This window comes from Diaporthe amygdali (genome assembly GCF_026229845.1).
Source record: "Diaporthe amygdali strain CAA958 chromosome Unknown NODE_3_length_2959817_cov_65_330692, whole genome shotgun sequence".
Lineage (NCBI taxonomy): Eukaryota > Fungi > Ascomycota > Sordariomycetes > Diaporthales > Diaporthaceae > Diaporthe > Diaporthe amygdali.
The window spans coordinates 360,785-382,723 of record NW_026517023.1 but is presented as its reverse complement, the minus strand read 5'-3'; the positions used below and the strand labels follow the sequence as shown (position 1 = coordinate 382,723).

The window sequence follows — 21,939 nt, the reverse complement described above, 5'->3', positions numbered from 1 at the left end:
TTGATTCATAAAGAAAATGCTGCTCTAAGCGCAGTCTATCGCCTAAACTCCACGATTTCAACCCTGCACATTTGGAGCGCCGCCCATCGATCAATCTGAGGGCTTACCCACAAGGAAAAGACAAGGCCGGATGCCGCTCCTGCTGTTCCTGAAGCGCCAAAATATCGAGGAAAGTAAATCCAAGCAACCGCGGTCCCAAACCCCATCAAATTCAGACGAAACAACGACGTGGCCCATTCAAGACAACACGCTTAAGCCAGCCCAAAGGCGCCCTTGAGCCGCCTCCACATCTCGGCCCTCATGGCGTCCCGCCCGCTCTTGGTCCGCTGCACAGCGTCCTTGTTCTCCTGCGCCCGGCGGAGCAGGTACTTCATGCACTCGCCGGTGGAGCCCCAGACGAGGTACTTGTACGCGCGGGGCTTGAAGCTGCCGTCGGCCTTCTCGCCGCCGCCGCCGATACCGCTGCTAGAAGCGGCCGCGCCGTCCCTGCTGGCCAGGATCTCGCACGACACCTCGTCCGCCATGCCCTGCAGCTGCGCGAAGGCGACCTCGGTGCCGCGGTGGCCGGCGTCGAGGACCGCGCGGGCCTTGCGCACCGTCTCGGCGTTGTGCGACGCGAGCACCATGTTGACGCTCGGGAACCTGCCGTCCGCGGGCGCGAACTGCGCCAGTGGGCCCGTCCACTCGCGCCGCAGCAGCGCCTCCGCGACGCCGTCGTAGCACGCGTCCGTGTCGGCCTTGGTGTCGTGGATCAGGTGGCGCGGGTCGCTGCCCAGGTAGGCGCCGCGCACGAGCTTGACGCCCAGCGTGAACCCCTCCTCGCGCGCGGCCCGCAGGTGTGCGGACACCACTGAGGGTGTCGCCTTCAGGTACGCTTGGTAGGTGCCGTAGATGACGGCCTTTCCGGGGGTCTTGTTGTTGTATTTGCGCATGTACGCGAGCGTCCAGTCGTCGATGCCTGCCTGCACCGCCTGCTGCTCCGCGTCGAAGAGCAGCCTGACCCCTCGCTCTGCTGCAAGAGTGCAGATCTCGTCGATGGCGCTGGCGAGAGCCTCTGGTGGAGGCTGGCGCTGAGAAAGGGTCCAGAGGGCCTTGCGGCCTGCGCCCGTGAACCTGATGAATGGTGTCAGTAAGTGACGTTTCCTTTTTGATTCTCATTGGGTGATGCACGCTTGGAAAAAGCATGCACTCATGAGGGGCAAAGACTCACTTCAAAGCCACGTAGTCACCCGGTTCGGCCAGCCGCACCGTCTCCAACGTTCCTTTGGTCCAAGGGATAACCTCGTTCCGCATGCACTCCTCCGCCGTCTCGCTATCCAGGCCATAAGTAGCCAGGCCCTCCAGCTGCTTGTCGGTCAAGACGACCTCCCTAGCATAACCCAGGATAACACCCGAGAACCCGATACCCCTGAGACGTGCCATCGTCGCCTTAACCTCTGGCGCGATCTCGCCTGCGCAGAACTGCGCGTAGAAAGTCTTCTTTATCAGTTGTTTCAGAAGAGGATTGCGGTCAGGGTTCAGGATCGGGTTGGTAGTGTGTGCAAGCATGCTCATAATTGCTAGCGAGGGAGGTAGGAGGACGGGGGAAGAGGACATGGTGGTCACCGCCAGAGAGCGGAGTATCGTGGTGAAGGGGAGCACCGATAAGGGTGCCTTGGCCATGTTGGGTGGGGGTGTTGGCTCGAAGTCTGGGCCCGGAATAGCTTGGGTGTTGAGAGCTGCACCTGCTTGGCGGGTTGTGCTGGATGAGTGAAGGGATCGCGAGGCTGATGGCGGCGTTTGGGCCGGTGTTGACGTTGTGGTGGATGCATCGCGGTTGAACTGTGGCTGCCGCAGAGGTCTGTACTTCAGAAGAGAGATCTCGACTCTGGAAGCAGGCGCAAACGCGCCGCCACGCAATGAATTCGCAGGTATCATAGCCATTGTCCTATCGCGAGAAGTCGTGGTCAAAAGTGGCCGAAGTGAAGCCATATTGAGTCGGGCTGCACTGGGCGGAAGAGCAGGAAACAGGGTATCTGATAAGCAAAGCAGAGGCTCAAAACGGGGTATAAAGTGATGCACGCTTGACAGGCAGACTAGCAGTGTGGAGGAGACAATGAAAGAAGAGTATCCAGATTATTAGGTTTTGATACACGAGACAAAGGCAAATGTTTCTGTACTATCATAACGAAGCAGAGCAGTCCGTCCCGAGGGCTGGCTTACTTGTATTTGATGGGCAGTCAATGCAATGCCTTGTCTCGCCTTGCCTTCCCCCTCGATCACCATTCCTTTATCTCCGGTCATCGCAATGACACAGGTGACCAAGCTCGCAAGTCTAAGTTGAGAACGGATCCCTGGCACCGAAGGCGAGGGATCGCCGACATCGTCTCAAAGCCAATGCTGTAAGGCCAGCCAACCACGTAGTAGCACGGAAGACCGAGCTATCAAGTGACTAGTCTATCTGCTGCCCGCCAGAGGCCAGAGGCCAGAGACAAGGAGAGACAGCACGGCAGCCATTGTGCAATCAGAGGCCAGCGCGTAGTCTGAGAGCTGCGGCCGGGCCAATCCCTCCAGCTCCTTATCGCTGACCATCACGTGGACGTGGAGAAGGCTCGGAGTGGGAATGCAGGTCGCGGGAATGCCGTGGCTAGCCGTCCGCACTGGCAGCTTGGTGGCTCCCAAGTGGTTGTTCGATGGAGGCATTGACAAATAGATTCCTCCCGTGCTCCTTTGATTCCCCAACTTTCTGGGCCAATCTCAAACTCGCAAAAGCTGAGCCGAAGACATAACATAATTCGACCCAGCCAGCACCAAAGCCCGCTGGAATGAGAGTGGATGGACGGGATCATGGGAGCATCATTTCGTCGAGCTTGTGCAAATGTGGGGCTTTCTGCAGTGCATCCCAGCGTGTGCGCTTGTCCTGCTATTGCATCGAGGCGAGCCTGCAGGCCCAGTTGCGTCGCAGCACTGATTCGGGGCCAGCTTGGGATTTCTTGGCCCTACCATGCGCTCGGCTTTCTGTGGGGCTGCCAGAGTTGCAATGCCGATTATGCGGGGACCTGTGATGGCGCCGCCATCGCCTGGATCGCTAGACTGGGTGCAGAGACGGCCGGTTGAGATGGAAGCCGACGGCTTAAGCTTGATGCCAGGCACCACATTGTGCAAGCAGCCAATCTAGTCGTTTCAGCATTGCGCGAGTCGTCCATGATTCGGATCCACCGCGTCGACTGTTGCGGTCTGCAGCGGCGTGAATCTCCTGGTCTTGTTGTCTTGAGGCTGAATCAGACACGGACCCGGACGTTCTCTCCCGTCCGCACCAGCCTTCAGCCTTGGAAAGCCGAAAGCAAGTGCTGCGCAATGTCCGAAATCGGGATGGGATGTTCATCATCAAGATCCTGATGCGTGGCAACATCGTGACTTGAGCCTGTTCCGTCGTCTGTCGGCTGGTTGTCTTTTACTGTCTGTGTCGTCTGGGAATTGTCGGCGTTGTATGCGTAGTCTCGGCTGCGGGACGGTCATATTTCTTGTTCCAACTCCTTGCTCTGACCTCGCATCCGCCTCTTGATCCAGTCGATGTAACCAATGTGCCGGCCTCGTGCTGCGCCGGCAGCGTCTTGAAGGCCGCCATAGACGAGTCCGACAACAAGGGCGGTCTTGGTTGTTCGTGCCGTCATGGGGAGGCTGAAACGATCTGCAGATGATGTCAGTGGTTAGCAGGACATCCACATCGCTTGGATGAGGAGTGTTTGGACACGTACTCCACAGACTGAATCCGCCGGCGACAGTCAGGGAAGCCAGCATGGTGTTGACAAAGTCCTTGGACTCGCGGTACTCGTCGTACATGTCCTCGACCACGAACATGGCTGTAGTCCAGAAGGACACCTTGGCGCCCATCTTGAGACCCTCCTTGAGCCCACCCCTGGCCATGTTGTAGTTCTTGCTCTTGTGGTACATGAACCAGCCGGTTGGTGTCGTTGGCAGCTTGTGGGCGTGCTCGGCGCGGAACTGGAGCCCTGCCATCTTGCTCCCCTGGGTCATGCCCAGCGAGATGCCGACTCCGAACGAGGCTGCGGCGGCGAGAATAATTCTCGAGGGAGCCATCATGTTCAGGCGGCTATTCTCGAGGGCGATGCGACGGCGCTCGTGGTAGTCGACTTGTGGCCTGGCCAAGAAGGCAGCGAGCTCCTCCTGTGTCTTGGGAGGGCGACCCATGTTGCTACTTCTCCGGGCTGCAAGGGCTGCAAGGGCTGCAAGACGTAGACGAGGGGCTGGACAGCAATCGGGATCAATATAGGTCAATTTGAGCCTGTCTTGTGGGTGTTGTTGTTGAGAGTAATTGATGCCGTCGATGTGAAGAAATCACCAGACGGAGAGGCACCCAGTTTCCTCCCACTTTGGGGGCGGTACCTTGGTACTTACCTACCTACCAAGGTACATTTGTGGAGGGGAGCCCCCACTAAAACTTCAAGGTGGCCCAAGCTCCCGCTGTCATCTCTCAATGCGGAATTGAACCGCGCTAGGCTGAACCGAGGAGTGCCATTCACTGTCACCTGTCAAGACTTCATTCAACGTCACTTTGTGAATTTCTGCCTCCCTTGGGTCCCTCGTTTTTTGTATCTGCCTGCTCTCTTGTGTCTACATATCCTCTCGACACACCCTCCGCAGCAGAAAAGGGTTGCATCGTTGTCGTTGAAGCACTGATTTCACCAGTGCCAGCTAAATCACCGTCAAGATGGTAGGTACTCACCATCCAAGCCTCAACAAGACGCAATGTGACGCGATCCGATGCAGTCCGATGCTGTGACTCCCCACAGCTTTGCATTGACTAGGTGGTGAACTGTTGACTGACCTCACATTGAACAGCCACCCAAACAGAACGCACCCGATGACCCTCCCGACATGCCCATCTCCCTACGCCTCAAGTACGGCGTCCACACCATCTTTCTCCTCGTCGACCCTCTCGCCCCATTCTCCGAGCTCACCACAGAGCTCTTCTCCGTCCTACAGGACCGCCACCCAGACGGCCTGCGACCCAGCCTCGACGAGGTGCCTACGCCCCTCCCAGCAGAGGGAGCAGACTACGACATCGCATACGGCGTCCTCAAGAACCCCCACGACGACAGCAAGGGATGGAAGGACCTCCGAATCAAGGGCAACGAGACCCCCGTCAGCAAGGGGTTGAGGAACAATGACATGGTTGCGTTCGTCGTTCGCGATGCCGACGAGGCCGACGACGTCCCTGTGTTTGTGGTGCACCTGCCCAAGTTCGAGGAAGAGGATGGAGACGAGGACGGCAACGAGGCTGCAGATGGAATGGACGAGGACGAAGATGAGGATCTATAGGGAGGACCTCTGAAGCCGCCCAAGTTGGGTTCCATCGACGCGAATGCGCGGTCTGCGTTTATCTAATCGGCGGGAGGGTATCCATCACACACCAGAGTCTGGAATTGAGACGCATCAGCCCCAGAGAACAGCAGGGATGCCTACGGAAGCGAAATACTCAGATGCTTCCGAGCATAGACCACGGCTGTATGGAGGAAGATGTCGAGTACGGATCTACTGGCCTGCACGACGCGTGAAGTACGAAGGATGAGATCATGAGCATGTATGTGGAATCCCATGGATATGGATCGAGTTCCAAGTTTCACAGCACTGACCATTACACAGGCTAGATCAGCCATCGTTGCCATGTCCAGGGTGAATGCCATTGGTTTAGCTAGAGTGCAAGGATAGAAGGTCAGAAAATGGCACCAAAGCCACATCACCAACTAATCAGGTCCTTGGCTGCCGGTGTGTCGTATTTCAAAAGCAAATGCATGACAGAATTTGCTACGGATCGCTCGCGATTTCGACACAGTGAAAGGGTTCTTCGTTGCTCAAAGTGAGCAATCGCTGCCGGGAACCACAATGACAAGGCACTTAGTGCTGTCAGTTGAAGCCTTGTGAAGACGGTTCGGTCATTGTTCATCCTCAGATGGCTTCATGCTGTTTGGTGGGAGCTGCCTGCGGACGATGGCCTTTCATGTTGGCAAAAGTAGTGCTGGATGTCCCAGACGGTCGCTGGAACTGTCAAAGTCTAAGTTGACGGAGTCTTAGTGCTTGCATCCTCTGTAGTGAATCGAGAGCAAATGCTTCTCTGGCGGACCTAGCCTGCTTGTGGGCGACTCTCTATCATTTAACTGTTGGAGGACATGTGCGAGGTCACCAAGCGGGCGCCAGGGCGAGAAATGATGTGATACTTCGAAGCTGTACCGTCTGCTCCGCTCACACGACACTCCTCTAAACTTTAGCAGAGGCGTCTCAGTTGCTAGTGTAATTTCTAGAATAATGCCATGACCCAGACTTATAGAAGACCTATCAGAATCGACGCGCTTCAAACTCCGCCATCAAGCCCAATTCTGGCACTTCATTCGACTCCGTGGCTGGACGAGAGGCCAACAAGCGTGTTCTTATATTTATCGAATGGAAGACAATTTACACCACGGCTTCACATGATTATACCTTTGCGGCGATTTGTTCGCTCTTGGTACCCGGAAAGTCTGTCCTGATTATCAGACCGCAAGGGAGCTTGAGCTCGCTGAAATCTTTGAAGGAATACAGAAATCAGACCAACCAGCATTGACACACTTAAAAACAGTATGACAACTCAGCGACTTACTGCACGAGTATACGAGTCTTTTTGGAGTGACTAATTCTGCTTTCGCTGCCAGTAACGGATTCACGGTCCTCACAAACGAAGTTGGGCGTGACTGGCAACACATGTCTCTGATATCTCTCTGTCGTTGGAGGAACAGCATGCCTATACATGATAGCCGAGCCATGCAAGGGCCTCTTACTCGGGCACCCTGCGAAGGATTCTGCCTTGCCCGGCTATGCGGCAGCTAGATGGATCTCCCCACTTTCAAAGACCTGAGAGAGAATTCTGCCTCGCGACCTGTCCTCCTACCGTAGCCCATGCACCCTCGATTGTGAAGGTTGAGATTTGGCATGAGGCTCATGACGAGCAATGCCGCCGTGTTTGTCTCTTGGGTTGAGACTTTGCGGAAGAGCTATTTGGTCTACTGGTACTGTAATTGCTCTGAAGTTGAGACACTCAGCCTTCAAAACTTTAACAAGAACTCGACGTGCGATTGGCATTCACAGGAATTTATGATGCCGCGGGTACCCACACAAAGACTCTGCCTAACCCACCATCGTCACATAAGCTTGTCTTTCGCGTGTAGACAAATGGAACTGAAAGTTTATCTCTGCGTATGGCGGCAAAGGAACTGGCTTTCTTGAACACCCGGGCCGAGAGATCCGGCGCAGCTTCAGGCACGACGAATTGGGCGTCTAAGGCCTACTTGCCAATGGCAGAGAATCCCACAATGCCTTTCGCAGTTAGTGGAGTCACCTTAGTCCGTTTTCCCAAGCTCTCGGTAGTATAATTTTAGAAGTGTATCCAACAATGAAGATTGAGTTCGGTCGGGTTGAACACAGGCGACAGAGCACTCAATGTCCATGACTTGTTTTTCAGTGGCTACGCATGGCCTCGAAAAGTATGAGATCCATAAGCTCGCTCTTGGAATTCGCATTTTGAAGTTCGCTTGCCGCGGGATATAGTCAACGTGGTGAAAATGCGAAGGGGCTCTCTAAGGAAACTTCATTGGCTTGCAACCTCTCGCAGGACGAACTCGACGGCTTGGCGCTGCCCACACCGTCTCGACAGAGTGATGCCGCTGAAGCGCACAGATCCACTTGAGGCGGACCGCTAGAACATCTCGGTCCTGGTGAGGCGAGTAGATCGAAACGGTGGTTGATGATACTTGTGTCCGGTCGACGGGATGATTGATCATCGACTTACACTTTATCTTTGGGCATCACTCGACTTTTGTATACTCCACGACAGCTAATGAGGTCCGTTCAACCGCCTCGCGCCGCCTTTGAGAAGTCATGCCTCCCTGTCATGCAGGCCAGCAAATCCGTCTTGGCAGGCTCAGAATAGTCTGTCAAAGGATTTGTGGTAGGCCAGGTCACGGCCCTCAAGTAGAATAGTTATTTTGGTCGCGAGTCAGACTCCTGGACACCGGCACTCATTGCCGTGGGCGAGTGTTGTGCCGCTTCAACGTTCACCCATGTGGTGATCCTTGAGCGGCGATTGCCGAGACTATCAGACAAGTCTCCTTTATGCTATATCAACATTTATCTTCTCGATATCTTTCCAGGGACGGGGCATTGGCTTTCCGATGTGTCTGCTGCACAAGTCGATATGCAAGACAGAAATGCTTGTTGCTCCCAGGCTGGCCCAGGCTCAAGGAAATGCTTGTTGCTCCCAGGCTGGCCCAGGCTCAAGGCTGGCAGCAAAGGCGCAGCGAAATTTCTCGATACACGTAACACCTGTGGCGCCACACGCAAGCATCGGTCAACCCCCTGCCAATGACACCCAAGCCCCCGGGATACGGTGGGACAGAGTGGAGACGAGCGTCGCGTCGTGCGCGTGGCGCTGCCATTCTCGGAGATCTCGGAGGCTAATCATAGCAGGGATGGGGAAACTTAATGTGTAAAATGCGGGATCCCGGGAGCGAACTTCTCCCCACATGCCGGCACTCTATTCTTCAGCCTCTTTCCGCACCTGGGTCCGTCGCACCCAGAGTGGTCTCCGGCAGGGGCGCAGTCTCAAAACAGACCATATAGCTGTGGCTCTGCCATTTGCGTTGTGGAGGCCGTCCCTGGGCTGGGGCGAGCTGGTGAGCTGTTGCTGGCGTTGAGTGACGCGAGTTGACTAGGTGCAACCCATGACACAAAGCCCGGGGAAAATCTCTTAAAAGCGTCTTACCGGCCTATGGTGACATGACAGTTAAATCACTGCACTTCACTGTTTGCTCATTCTCCTTGTGATACCCACTTCAGTTTCTTGTTTATTTAACTGTCGCTCGTTTGTTTCACCAAAGGTGCCACAAAGTGTTATAACATTCGCGCGATCGAGTTCACCAACATCTCCAAACCCAATCCTCCCGTCGTCCTTTTTCCAGGAGACGCAACCATCAAATCATCCACATACACAATGAATTCATTCAGCATACGAGAAAACCTTCCTCGCGTGGCACTCGCCATGCTGCTGGCGAGTCCCGCCACAGCAGCCCCACGACTGATGGGCAGAGGATGTCTGGAAAGTATTGTGGCAGACCTATCATGCGCTTCCGACCCAATAATGTCACGATGCCTGGGCATCCAGACAGTAGACCCAGAACTCCTCGCGACTTGCCTGGAGGCGGCAGGGTGCACCACAGACGAGGCGGAAAATGCACTGTGGATCACGGAAAAGTGCCAGACCGGATCCACCGCGGGAGACGACAGCCCAGCGGACCCGGAGGGAGAGCTGCGGCGGCGATCATTCCACGGCCGTAACAGGCGCGATATTTTCGAGCGTGCCGACAGCACCACGACGAGCACCGATGAGAGCTCAACGACCTCGGCAACGGCCACATCTACATCTACATCTTCCTCAACTTCCGCAACATCTACCAGCTCTTCTACTACTTCGTCCAGCAGCAGCACATCAACAGCAACATCCACTAGCAGCTCGTCAACAACGACGACCTCCTCAACAACCACATCATCCGCCTCCGCCACCTCCACGTCGTCGTCCTCCGCCTCGTTCGACGTAGGCTTATCAAGTGCCATTGTCGGTGTGACAATGGGTATTGCAACGACAGTCGCCTTCCTTGGCGTTTTCATCTGCTGCTGGCGAGAGGGCGCAAGCAAGAGGAAGGCAAAGAGGCAAGCCGACCAGAAGGAGGCGTTGTTGGGCAACGTGAGCTAGGCAATGGAGGCGTAATAAATGGGCATGCATATTGGGGCGTATGGTAGCATTAGCATTTTTGGGGCGTTACTTAATGCACATTGAAAGTGAAAAAATATAGTTATTCGCTTTGCATCAGCTTGTGGCCAATCAAAGTGACGTTCTCATATCGTGCCCGGAAGGAGAAGCAGGCAAGGCTGTCCTGAAGGATTTGACATATAGTGGTATATTGGTTGTCGAAGAATGGGCGTATCCGGTTGCCCTTTTCTTTTCTTCCCCCTTCTTTCTTTTCATACATGAGTAGTCATGTAGCATCGAGTGTGACACTCATCAGATGAACGAGTGCAATGGACCATCTTGGGAAACTTATGGTGGCTTCTGAGCAGTACACTGTTCGAGGACAGCTTGACCATGGAGATTGATGTGACTGGGCCCCGGTTCCTTTCTACAAGTGCGATACATGTAGGTTTGAAGAATTGTTTTTCGTCTGGACGAACCACACATATCTTCGACTGCAAATCGAGAAGACACTTTGTCGCATCCTGAAGACAAATCACGGGGCTTGCACGTTGGCTGATTTTCAAAAGCAAGGAGCGTTCATTAATTGTCGAGGTCACGACTATAGTCCTTGAGGAACTCCATCACTCACCATCTACGCTCCGTGAATTAAGAACGAACAAAGAGCTATCTGAGTCTCCCAACTACCTTCCCCCCTAGAACATCGGTGGCTAACTTGTGGTGTGATCATCCCGGACGAGATCAGCTCACGGGCATCGTCCTCCATTCTTGCACCTCTTGTGGCAGTCAAGCATGCAGACCCCAAACCAGACGCCCCACGGCGGCATTGTGGCCCAGCCCGCACACTTATTTCCGCAGTCCTTTTCCGCTCTGGCCACCAGCGCGCCGCCACCCGCCGTCTGGGTCTCGGTAGCCTCGCTGCCACTGTAGGCGGCAAAGCCGCCGCCAAGATTGCCGAGTGCTTCTCAGATGCCGATAACCTTGATCAAGGGACCGAGTTCACAGTCACTGCTATTGTCCACTATATCGTCGCAGTCCCTTCTGCGGCGGTTCTTGCAGTCGGCGTATTCGTCGAAGTTGCACTTTTCAAGCTCCGCTTGTGGGTCGACCACTTCAGCCATATGGATCGGCGCGAGTCCGTTTGGCAAGATGGCTTCGAGGCTCGCTGCGCTTCGCTGGGAAAGGGTGGCGTTGTGAGCGATAGGGGTCGCTGCGGCGAGCGCAACACCCAGAAGAATTGTCTTGAGACTGAGAGACATCGTAGCTTGGTGATTTATATGTTCAATTGCAGGGAAGAGTATAGTGTTCCGGGGGTTGAATGGAGCGAATGAAGAATTGCGGAGAACAAGATGAGTTCTCTGCGAGAGAGACTGCATCTGAATTAACAGACAGGAGAATTCCATTTTACGGCCTCTGACTAGTTTAGCAAATCATCTCGGACTCAATCTCTAGACTGAATCGAAGCCTCGATAACAGGTTGCCTCGCATCACGTAGGACACTAGCATGGGACTACTCTCCTCGACGAAGTACTGCTGTGTCCGTACACCACATCTGTTTTCCATTCATCAACTAAGTGGACCCTTGGTTCGCAAGTCGTAATGATGCTTGGGCCTTACTCTGGGCTCAAGCCTCGAGACGGAGGCATATTCTGAATATACGTAAGTGAATAGTGTTGTTTGGTTCAAGACAAGATGGAATTCAACGATGCCTGTCGTTTTATGGCTTAGACAAAAAGTAGGACGGTCGTTTCAGTAACAAGTAAGTGTATGGGCAGTCTTGGTACATGAAATGTCACGAGATGTAGACCACAGCTTAGTTGACCGGTCCAGTCAGTGTCCTGCTTAGTTTCGAAGCATACTTGTAAAATTCAGGAGCGCTATCAATTCACTTGTGTGTCCCTAAACACCTTGAAATTCGTGTCAAGCCATTTGCAGGAGGCGTACATGTGTAAAGACACACCGATAAAAGCACTGGCCTAATGGTACAAGCCAAAGTACACTAGCAGAGTACCTACTCACGTAGGGCGCGTTTGATCTTGGACGAGGGATCCTCTGGGCGCATCGCGACGTGACGGCGACGACGGCATGAACTGGCTGCACGCTAGGATGAAGCTACACGGAAAGATAGCATTAGCACTGCGAGATACACGTGAAGTCTACTAAGACTGCTGCACATTCTCGTATAATGCGTTCCCCATGTTCAAAGAGGCAACCCCCGCATTCTCTCGTTGCAACGGTGGCTCGACTATCTGTGCCTTACCCGTACTGTTACCCTGTGCCTGTGGGGAGCAAAATCGGTCCGGCTTCTATATAGCCAATCAGGCAGTTTTCTATACGAGCGCCCGTATAGGTTGACCTCAAACGACATGGGTATGGCAAAATAATCAACACTGCACATCATGTTTCCCGGTTTCCCAGCGTTATATTGTCACATTAGACAGGCACATGTCTCCTTTTATTCGCCAATTTTTCTTGGCGACTGTTAATGATCGCCAGTTCCCCGCACTCTAGGACTGTCAATGTCCGCTGCAAATTTCACCGGTTTCTTTGCATCGTTTTAGCGTCAATTTCTGTGCATCGTCGCGCTTGTACGCGAGAGAGTTGGAGGTGGATGGGCTGATGAATGGATAGTTGCATGTGGTAGAGCTCGTGATCCAAGATGCGTGAGACTCTCCTGGCGGGAGCCAGGCCCGGGCCAGATCTTTGGCTTTACTGATATAAAGCTCAGCAGCCAAATCGCAAGCGAGTAGGGTCTTTTGAGCTCTATCAGCCGCCTCTAGTATCTGTGTGTTGTACGGGAACAGGAATCATGCTGAACGCAACGAAAGCCTCATTTTTGCTCTTCCTCGGGGCCCATGCTGCCACAGCCTCCACAGCCGGCTACAGACTTTCAAACAATGGTAGGTGCCTAGCCTCTTTAGCACGCTTGGAAGACTACAGATGCTCACCGAGTAACCAGGAACCCGGGATTGGGATGCCGCCGCCCAGCTGGCCCAGAACCTCATCTTGCAGCTGACTCTGGACGAGAAGGTTGAGATGATCACGGGCAACGGCTCTGCCGGTAATTGTATCGGCAACATCGCGGCTATTCCTCGTCTCAACTTCACAGGCTTATGCATGCTCGATGGGCCTACTGCCGTGAATCGTGCTGACTTGGTCAGCGTGTTCCCGTCAGGGATTACTGCTGCTGCCACGTGGGATCGGGAGTTGATATATCTTCGCGGGTATGCACTGGGAGAGGAGTTCAAAGGCAAAGGTGGTCACGTCATTTTAGGGCAAGTTCAGTCTCATGTCTCAGTCCTTTGCGAGCAATCACAGAACTAATGGTAAGCAGGCCATCAACTGGGCCGATGGGACGCCATGCTCTTGGTGGTCGAAACTGGGAAGGATTCGGCCCTGATCCATACCTTGCTGGCATTTCGATCGCAGAGAGCATCTATGGTCTGCAGGACGCCGGCGTGCAGAGCTGCGCCAAGCACTACATTGCCAACGAGCAAGAGACGCAGCGTTCGTCTACTACAGACGCCGATGGAACTCGTATAGAAGGAATCTCCTCCAATGTCGACGACAGGACCGTCCACGAGCTCTACCTCTGGCCATTTGCCAACGCGATCCAGGCAGGTACCGCATCTATAATGTGCTCGTACAACCGCGTCAACCAGGAATACTCGTGCGAGAACAGTTATCTTCTTCAGACCCTGCTTCGCGAAGAGCTCGGTTTTAAAGGATATGTTGTCTCGGACTGGTTTGCCACCCACTCGACTGCCAAGTCCATCAACGCCGGCCTGGACCTCGAAATGCCTGGTTATATCCCGACAGGATACCCCGGAGCCGAGTCCTGGTTTGGCGACAATGTGTTGAATGCTATCCGCAACGGCTCTGTTATCGAGTCCAGGGTTGACGAGATGATCGGGAACATTCTCACCCCATACTACTTCCTTGGGCAGGATGCCAAAGACTACCCGGCTCCGGAGGACGCTTTAAGGTATGTGCTGCTCGTTCAGGAGTCGAGTATTGAGTTTGGTCGGCAAGCTGGTCTTATCCCAGACGACTTCGTCTTTCCTCGCGGCCGCGACGTCCGCGGAGACCACGCCAAGATCATTCGCGAGATGGGCACCGCTGGCACAGTCCTCTTGAAGAACGTAAACGACACGCTGCCCCTCAAAGCCCCTAAGGTGATCGGCGTCTTCGGCAACGATGCTGGCGACTTTACTAATGGGTTCTTCCGGCCATCTGAGGTACCGGAGAGCGACAACACTGGCACCATGATCATCGGAGGCGGCTCAGGAACCGGTCGACCCTCGTATGTAGTCTCCCCACTCGACGCTATCAAGGCCAAAGCCAAAGAGACAGACGCTCAGGTTTTCTACGTCACCAACAACGACGTCCTAGCCAGTAACGACTTCAGAGGCGTCTACCCGCCGCCGGAAGTCTGCCTCGTTTTCCAGCAGACTTTCGCCAGCGAGAGCTTTGACCGCACATCGTTCGAGCTCGACGGCAACTCGACGGCTGTCATCAAGAATGTCGCTGACTTCTGCGGCAACACCATCGTCGTGACCCACTCCGGCGGTGTCAACACCATGCCTTGGGCCAACAACACCAAGATCGGCGCCATCCTCGCGGCCCACTACCCAGGGCAGGAAAGTGGTAACTCTATCGTCGACCTGCTGTGGGGTGACGTAAGCCCTTCAGGCCGCCTGCCCTACACCGTGCCGCGCGCCGCCGAAGACGCTGGGCCGGCCGTCGTCAACCTCACACAGCCGGTCGAAGACCCACTGGCGTGGCAGTCGAACTTTACTGAGGGGCAGCTGATCGACTACCGCCATTACGACGCTCAGGGCATCGAGCCTCTGTACGAGTTCGGCTTCGGCCTCACGTACACCACCTTTGCTATCGATGGAAGCAAGACCTCCGTCGATCTCGTCGCGGATTCGGTTGCTGAAAAACTCGACGTTACTGTCCCTGTCCAGCCCGGGGGCCACCCTCAGCTCTGGGAGGACGTCGTTGTTGTCAAGACTAGCGTCACCAACGCGGGGAACCGCACCGCACACGCGGTGCCCCAGCTTTACCTCTCGTTCCCTGGAAGCGCGCCAGAGGGTACGCCGGTCAAGGTTCTAAGAGGGTTCGAGAAGGTGCTCATCGAGGCGGGGGCGTCTGCCGATGTCGAGTTTCACCTTCAGCGGAGGGACGTCAGCTATTGGGACACTGCTGACAAGGCCTGGGTCATCCCGTCCGGGGACTTTGTCTTTCTGGTCGGCTTTAGCTCTAGGGACTTGCCGGTCGAGAAGAGTTTTGCCGTGCTTGCTGCTCAAGGGGACTCAGATGAGCTGGACAACCGGTTTGTGATCAATTAGTTCCACGGTGTTTGCGTCTTGTTCACAACTGTTCCGTGGCTCGGCAAACGCCTGGGTCGCATCGCAAACTAAAGTGAGCTAGATAAGTATCCAGTAGCAGTTGTATACAAGGAATAGCAAAATCTCTGACTGGATCAGATTCCTTCAAGTCATGTGCATTATCAGAAGTTGCCATTATGTTCCTTTGGCCTGTTCAATGTCGAAGTGGTCTAAATACTCTGGAGTGAAAATTACTTACTTTCTCCTAACTGACTACTTAGGCAACTACTAGCTGGGAGACATAGTGATAGTATCTATGCTTGCAACACCGATTGTCATGCAAACGACATTGATTGCTCAGTAATAAGTGAAGTGGTCCTGCAAAGCCACAACGTCGACCACTCGCAAACGAGGACACTGTGGTAAGATGTCTCTCATAATTCAATTATATAATCCTTTGCCCGGCCACAAGTGAATGTGGTCCTGACAATGACTTGAAAGCAACCGCTCCACTAATCAGACACCTACTCATCCTTCAGTGATAGCTGTCCCCCCCCCCCTACACACTTCCCCCCTCCCCCGAACGGACAGGGCTAAGCTTCCGTGAAGCTATCCCCAACCCCTTCATTGGCAGGCACTATTTCAAAACACCTCGCCGGGCAGCTTTGCCTGCCGAGTGGCTGCAAGGGAATATTCACTTCGACTGTGGTCTTAGGTAATCAGGATTTGACGGCCGAATATATAAACAGCCGGACCACAGACTCGAAACTTTTGAACGTTTCCTTCGTCCTTTTCTTCTTCCTCAACCGATTGACTGATCAGATCAGAAGGGGTCGTTGACCTTCATCTTCTTCATCAATCAAGCAAACTGTCCTTGCGATACCCTCATCAACAGTACACCATCCACTGAGTCCCCGACTACCAATACCACCATCACTCTACCTGTCTTGGACAACTAAGAAGAATCACTATCCTCACAGCAAATCAGTAAGCTTGCTCGTGCCAGCAGAACTCAAAACCTTCTCACTAACTTCGCGTTGATTAGAAACGCCTGCTTCGAAGCTCTGCTTGGCCACCTCTGCTCTCATCAAGTCGACGTCTCACCCACAATGCAATCTCTCATCATGAGCTCCATCACACCCACCGAGTTCCTCTACTTCCCTAAGCTCCCTGTCGAGCTGAGGAGAATGGTCTGGGATCAAGCACTTCCCGCCACCCTCGACTTCCAGCGATTCAACGCTGAGATCGCCCACCACCCCAATTGCGTCAAGAGCAACAAATCTGAGAGCCTCGTCCTCTGCCTGACCCCTCACGACGATTTTGTCCATATAACTTCAGGCTATCGGGGTCTACTCGGTGCCTGCAAGGAGTCAAACACAATTGCCAGTGTGGAGGTCCCCTTCCACCTGCCCATCAATTACCTTGCGCCTGATGCCAACGGCTCGTTGATCGTCCGTTTTGCCAGCGTACCGTTCAACCCTGACGGGCAACTTTGCATCAGTGGTCTGGGCCCAGCGCTCCACGCTGCATCCGAGGGGGATGGAGCGCGAGGAATGGATCTGCGATGGTCATACTGGCCTGACAACCTCGCCGAAGACATCAAATGCGCCTCATTCCCAAAAATAAAGAACTTGACCATCGCCCTTGACTCGGCCAAAGATTCTGAGAGCGAATGGCGGTTCCTGCGGGGCTGGGACGACCGAGCCTTTCACAAGATGGCGTTGAGGATGATCAATCTGGAGACAGTGGCTCTGGTCGACGAGGAGGCACTGGATCTGCGGCAAAAGATCGACGCCGAGACCTTCAACTCGATGCACAAGCCGGCGCCAGTGGTCCGCCCGAGCGAAGACGACGACGGCTGGAATCACGATCTGGACGAGCCTTCTGCTGTCAGGATCCCGTGGGTAAAGCTCTACGCTGACCTCCAATTCGATTTCGCTACGTTCAAGTTCATCAACAGATACAAGACACTCAGCCATTACGAGGCTTGGACTTGCGACCAAAGCGGTCTATGGTTGCTTTGACGTAGTCACCTGGGAGGAGTTTAGAGGTCAAAGGATACAGGACGAAGTCGGCGGCGAGGGGCTTGATGCGATGACATGAGTGAATGGAAGACCTTAGGAGGATTCTCCTGCATACTGGAAGGAAGAGCAACGCCTCTTATTAAAAAAACTCTCGCAGCACCACAACAAGCTATCCCCTCCATCTCTACTCACACTGGTTCTTCACTATCAGATTAAAAGGAAGGCTCGGAGATGCAGTGCAGCAAGTAGAAGAATCAGAGAAATCTTAGGGGGGCAATGCAATGGATGGCTATTGAGGTACCCAGATGGATCAGCATATTCTTTAAGTCTAGACACCACAGTTCCTCTGCAATGCTGAACTACGCACCCTTTTGCTGCAGTATCTCATTCAGTTTCCGCTCTGCGATTTTTGTGACATGACACCATTGATAGCTTCTACTCCATGATCTACAACTGAGTACGTTAGGGAACCTTCATGCGAGCTTAGCCTTTGACCGCGCGTACCTATGTAAAATGATGCATTCCTCGCCGTCTCAAGATTTAGACCTCTTGTGACAGCTCGCTGATTCCTGTGAAATGTAATTCACTACGCCTGTGGCCCCACTTTAACAGTTCGCCCACCCACCTCCCTTATGTCTTTAGTCTCTGTATCTGTCTCGAAGGGGTTTGTTTCCTTGGTTCCTTTTTTCACGACCCTCTCTATCGATCGGATCGAGGCGTTAGCCATTGGGCCTCCAATTTGATCAGTAGGGCTCTCAACTCATCAAGCATCCCCATCCATCGGCCCACTGACGCTCTTACCCATCCACCTCAGCACAAGCTCCCTCACTGTCTGGCCTTCAGGACTTTCAGAGCGTTTTCAGAGCGTGATACGCAAACGCAACTCACCTCTCGGAAGGTATGTCAATGTTTTGGCCACATCAAGTTTTACAGATACCAACCAAACACAGTCAGTACCAACGTACTCGAATCTCAGTCACAACAAGCAAGCATTCTCAAGAATCAAGAGGTAGGCGATGCTTCGAATGATCAAAGCACCCCCAAGCTGACTTGGCGCAAAGGAATGGACTCCACCATGTTCTGCACCTTTCACTGTTTCGGACAGCTCCCAGTTGAGCTCCAGAAGATGGTGTGGGATGCAGCAGCCGCGGCTCTTCCTGTCCTCAGCATCCAGCGCTTCACGGCCGACTTCACATTGGCCCAGCAAAATGCCAACAGCAATAGCCCGCCACGCCATCTCCTCTGCTTTACACCCCACGCAGACTTCATCGAAACCACATCAGGCCATCGTCGCTTATCGCGAGCTTGCCGTCAGTCTCGAGCTGCAGTTCAAGGACACATCGATTGCCTGCTCTCCATCCACTACCTCTCTATGGATGCGAGCGGCTTGTTGGTTACCCGTCAAGCCTCGGTTCCGTTCAATCCTTCCGGTCACTTCTGCATCAGTGGTCTTGGTTCAGCCATCCAAGAAGTCATCAAGGAAGAAGGAGTGGAAGAGTCGTTCATGGACCAGATCCAAGGTCTTGAAGACGCCACATCCCCGATAAAGAACCTCACGATCGCTCTCGATCCTCCCAAGGATGGCTTCAATGAACACAAATTCATGCACGGATGGAATTTGAATGTTTTTGACGAGGTATTACTCAAAATGCCCAACCTCAAAGCAGTCTCTCTCGTCAGCGAGGGTATTCTAAATCGACGACATCACCTCGATCAGGAGGCCTTCGACAATATGCATCAAAGCGTCCCTTACATCTTTGAGGTCGAGGAGAATGTCTACGACCTCACTGTTCCCTGGTCCACCCTTTGGCCAAGATGGGTGCGCCAGCGCAGTCTCTTCGCCATTGCAACTCGGTCACGGATCATCGAAATGGAACGGCCTGAGTCTCAGTACTTGACTAGTCTGGGCCTAGTCGACGATGCTGCAAAGGATGCTTGGAAGGAGAAGCTGGAGCTCGACTTGAGAGCGATCAAGGAGTAGAGGGTTCAGGTCGGGGGGGGGGGTGCTCCGAAGGCGCGAGAACCACGTGGACGAGAATTTGGGAGAGAATCACTGGTTATCATTGACTCAGGCATAATACAATCCGTGAGAAGAATTGTCCATCTCTAGATACGCATGAATAATTCACCATGCCACAGACCCCGCGAGCATCCTGAAAACAAAACATTGTGTGCTTTCGTGATGTTGGACAATACTCCATGCGAAACTAGATATGTCCACAGTAAACGCATCAATTGACGTCGTCAAGCGCTGCCCCGTTTGAATAGATTGCACACCTCTCTCACAGAATTAGCTGTCGTTTGTGTTTCGAATGGGCTGTTTGTTCTGGTCCGACCATCTGCACGTGTGTGCCTAGGTAGCATCAATTTCAACAAGCGATGTCGAAGTCCCGCTGTTTTCCCACGCAGCTGGCGTTCGCTTACTTTATCTCTCATTGGTGCCGACACCTGGACAACATGTGATTAGGGAAAGGAAGAAAATGTTGTCGTATGCGTACCGTAATCGAGAATAAGCACGCTGAGAAATTCCGCAGTGACCCACTAGCACACGAGATATATCAAAGACCATCCTCCGCGGATGTACAAACCGTACTGGATTCAAAGAACGAAAACCTCAAGTAGCATTGACAATGGGTCGTAGTGGGTCTCCCGCTCGCGTACGAGCATCACGTGATGACCCTTTTGCGGGAACATCATCTCCATATCCCGACCGAAGCCCGAGGCTTTCCTGGTCTTTTCATGCCCTACTTAAGTTCTACATCGACATCGATGGCATCTTGAGAGGAACGGCTTCGAATGTGGGCTTGGTCAACATGGGACTAGGAAGCGAGTATTGGTGATGTGTGAAGTGACTCGACTGGATCAGCCTTTGCGCACGGCGGGTACGGTCCTGCCTTCTGCGCTTGGAAATATGCACGATCCTATGGCGTTTTCGTCACAGCTTCCAGCTGGCCAGCGTCGAAGAGGGTCAGAGTACCTGTGGGAAGCTCACAAGACGACCATAAAGACCCTGTACATTGACGAGGGACGGAGCTTGAAAGACGTCCGGGAAATTATGAAGTCTAAATACGGATTTGAGGGATCGTGAGTCTGAATGTCACAATCAATCCCTTTGTAAAGTTGTTGCTAACCTGTACTTGTCTGATAATTGACAGAGTCAAATCGTACAAAGTCCGACTGAATCGATGGCGATTCTCTAAGTACATAACCAACAGACTAGAGACGGAGGCCCTCCAACACTTGGTGAGGAGTGGCTTACAGCATCGGGTAGCGAGTGAGGTTCAGACATTACAGCTGAGCAATGGGACAAGGGTCAGCTTAAGCAGCCTCTTCACACACCTTGAGAGGAAGAAGTCTGCTACATCTATGTACCCAATGTCCACGCTCCGTCCACCTGACAATCTTCGGTTCTCGGAAGAAATGCTCAGCAGCGCCCGTGAGTACGTCCGCAGGCAATACATGGGCGAGCGCTCAGCCGATCGCAATCTTCTCCACATCATGCCCTCTCACTTGGGAGATTTCTTCAAGGCATTTGTGGCTGTTCGTCGCCTCCTCCAGGAGGCGAGGCTCGACGATGCGCTGCTAGTTCTACGCCGGGCTCCTGAACAAATTCGGCTTCTTCTGTCGGAGAAGACTATAGACAATCCATCTGGCTGTATATATATCGCAGTCTTGTGCATAAAATGGAATGAGTCAACGGGAGGACGCATGAATTCGATTCTGAAGGCTCTGATGAAGTACGCGGTATCGGTCGTGCGGGAGGATTCTGGGCCCGAGCCTTTGTTGCGGATCCTCACAGCGTTGACCCAGCTGGATGACGCCCTCTTCCGCGAGGCTGTCATACGAACTTGGAGATGCCAGTTGCAGACTTGGACTTCCATGATCGCGCCAGACTTGGATGTGCAATTGCTGGGCGAGTGGATGGCTTTTGCCGAAACGGCGGGGTACGACCAGGTGCCGCGCGACCTGGACAAAGATCTTAGGGATATGATCCAAAGCTACGAGATCCGTTATGGCAGACGCAGTCAGCCTGTCATTACCCTACTGTTCATTCACGGCGAATACGAAAGAATCCGTTCCGAGAAGCTCAGTACTTCCACTGAAAAGGCCAGAGCAATCTTCCTGGACCTGCTGAGCCGCGATCCGCACCTCGACATGCTTGGTAAATATACAGCGCAGTATTTCCTGGCGAAGGATTACCGAAGGATCGGCGACCGAGCAAACGCAGAGAGGTACCTGCTTTCTGCGATTGAAAGCCTGTGTGAACTGGAACACAGGCCGTGTTACGGCATCTCTGCGGTGCTGGAGCTAATGCTTGATCTTGAGCAGTGGCTCACAGAGTGGGAGGAGTACGAGAAAGCGAAAGATATCCACCAGAGACGCTTAGCTATGCGTCTCGCTCATGAAAAAAGTGTCCGTGTATAGAGCTGAACCCTGGGACCACTATAATTATTCTGTATACTTGTGTAAGCGGCACAGTTAATTTTCGACTCAAATTATCTGGGTTGAAAGGGAATCATCGGCCTTCGAGGTTTTATGGACTTTTACATTATTTGGAGCTAGGATTGAAGTTGACTTAAAGACGACTGTTCGTCAACCTGCTGTTGATACCTGTTACAGGTCTCCCGGCGCATGTTCTGTGACACATTAACAGATGTTTAAGTAGCAGGTCTACATTTTCGACGAGATGCCTGGCAGTTTGAACTGACCGCAAGGATCATTATGAGGCCTACGGCTATATAATTTGGACAGAGCCACTGGGATCAGATGACTTACACGCTTGAGCAAACTAGAAATATATTCT

The 21,939-nt window shown here is 53.4% G+C and overlaps 9 protein-coding genes across 9 annotated transcripts; 6 read left to right on the top strand and 3 right to left on the bottom strand.

Annotated features, from left to right (window-relative positions):
- Nucleotides 1–251: 251 nt before the first annotated feature.
- J7T55_002511 (uncharacterized protein) lies at nt 252–1,971 on the bottom strand (the record flags this gene model as incomplete). The annotated part of the gene is made up of 2 exons (XM_053137591.1): nt 252–1,113; nt 1,211–1,971. 2 exons carry the CDS (start codon nt 1,969–1,971, stop codon nt 252–254), a joined length of 1,623 nt encoding a protein of 540 aa, XP_052998381.1.
- Nucleotides 1,972–3,494: 1,523 nt separating this feature from the next.
- On the bottom strand, nt 3,495–4,191 carry J7T55_002510 (uncharacterized protein; the record flags this gene model as incomplete). The annotated part of the gene is made up of 2 exons (XM_053137590.1): nt 3,495–3,670; nt 3,738–4,191. 2 exons carry the CDS (start codon nt 4,189–4,191, stop codon nt 3,495–3,497), a joined length of 630 nt encoding a protein of 209 aa, XP_052998380.1.
- A 520-nt stretch (nt 4,192–4,711) lies between these two features.
- J7T55_002509 (uncharacterized protein) lies at nt 4,712–5,322 on the top strand (the record flags this gene model as incomplete). Its single annotated transcript, XM_053137589.1, has 2 exons — nt 4,712–4,714; nt 4,843–5,322. The coding sequence occupies 2 exons, from the start codon at nt 4,712–4,714 to the stop codon at nt 5,320–5,322; spliced, it is 483 nt and encodes a 160-aa protein (XP_052998379.1).
- A 3,700-nt stretch (nt 5,323–9,022) lies between these two features.
- On the top strand, nt 9,023–9,781 carry J7T55_002508 (uncharacterized protein; the record flags this gene model as incomplete). The annotated part of the gene is made up of 1 exon (XM_053137588.1): nt 9,023–9,781. One exon carries the CDS (start codon nt 9,023–9,025, stop codon nt 9,779–9,781), a length of 759 nt encoding a protein of 252 aa, XP_052998378.1.
- Nucleotides 9,782–10,743: 962 nt separating this feature from the next.
- J7T55_002507 (uncharacterized protein) lies at nt 10,744–11,037 on the bottom strand (the record flags this gene model as incomplete). Its single annotated transcript, XM_053137587.1, has 1 exon — nt 10,744–11,037. The coding sequence occupies one exon, from the start codon at nt 11,035–11,037 to the stop codon at nt 10,744–10,746; it is 294 nt and encodes a 97-aa protein (XP_052998377.1).
- A 1,550-nt stretch (nt 11,038–12,587) lies between these two features.
- J7T55_002506 (beta-glucosidase) lies at nt 12,588–15,132 on the top strand (the record flags this gene model as incomplete). The annotated part of the gene is made up of 3 exons (XM_053137586.1): nt 12,588–12,678; nt 12,738–13,002; nt 13,113–15,132. The coding sequence occupies 3 exons, from the start codon at nt 12,588–12,590 to the stop codon at nt 15,130–15,132; spliced, it is 2,376 nt and encodes a 791-aa protein (XP_052998376.1).
- A 1,088-nt stretch (nt 15,133–16,220) lies between these two features.
- On the top strand, nt 16,221–17,135 carry J7T55_002505 (uncharacterized protein; the record flags this gene model as incomplete). The annotated part of the gene is made up of 1 exon (XM_053137585.1): nt 16,221–17,135. The coding sequence occupies one exon, from the start codon at nt 16,221–16,223 to the stop codon at nt 17,133–17,135; it is 915 nt and encodes a 304-aa protein (XP_052998375.1).
- Nucleotides 17,136–17,767: 632 nt separating this feature from the next.
- J7T55_002504 (uncharacterized protein) lies at nt 17,768–19,116 on the top strand (the record flags this gene model as incomplete). Its single annotated transcript, XM_053137584.1, has 3 exons — nt 17,768–17,799; nt 17,950–18,033; nt 18,090–19,116. 3 exons carry the CDS (start codon nt 17,768–17,770, stop codon nt 19,114–19,116), a joined length of 1,143 nt encoding a protein of 380 aa, XP_052998374.1.
- Nucleotides 19,117–20,046: 930 nt separating this feature from the next.
- Nucleotides 20,047–21,560, top strand: J7T55_002503 (uncharacterized protein; the record flags this gene model as incomplete). The annotated part of the gene is made up of 2 exons (XM_053137583.1): nt 20,047–20,219; nt 20,291–21,560. The coding sequence occupies 2 exons, from the start codon at nt 20,047–20,049 to the stop codon at nt 21,558–21,560; spliced, it is 1,443 nt and encodes a 480-aa protein (XP_052998373.1).
- Between the last annotated feature and the right edge of the window lie 379 nt (nt 21,561–21,939).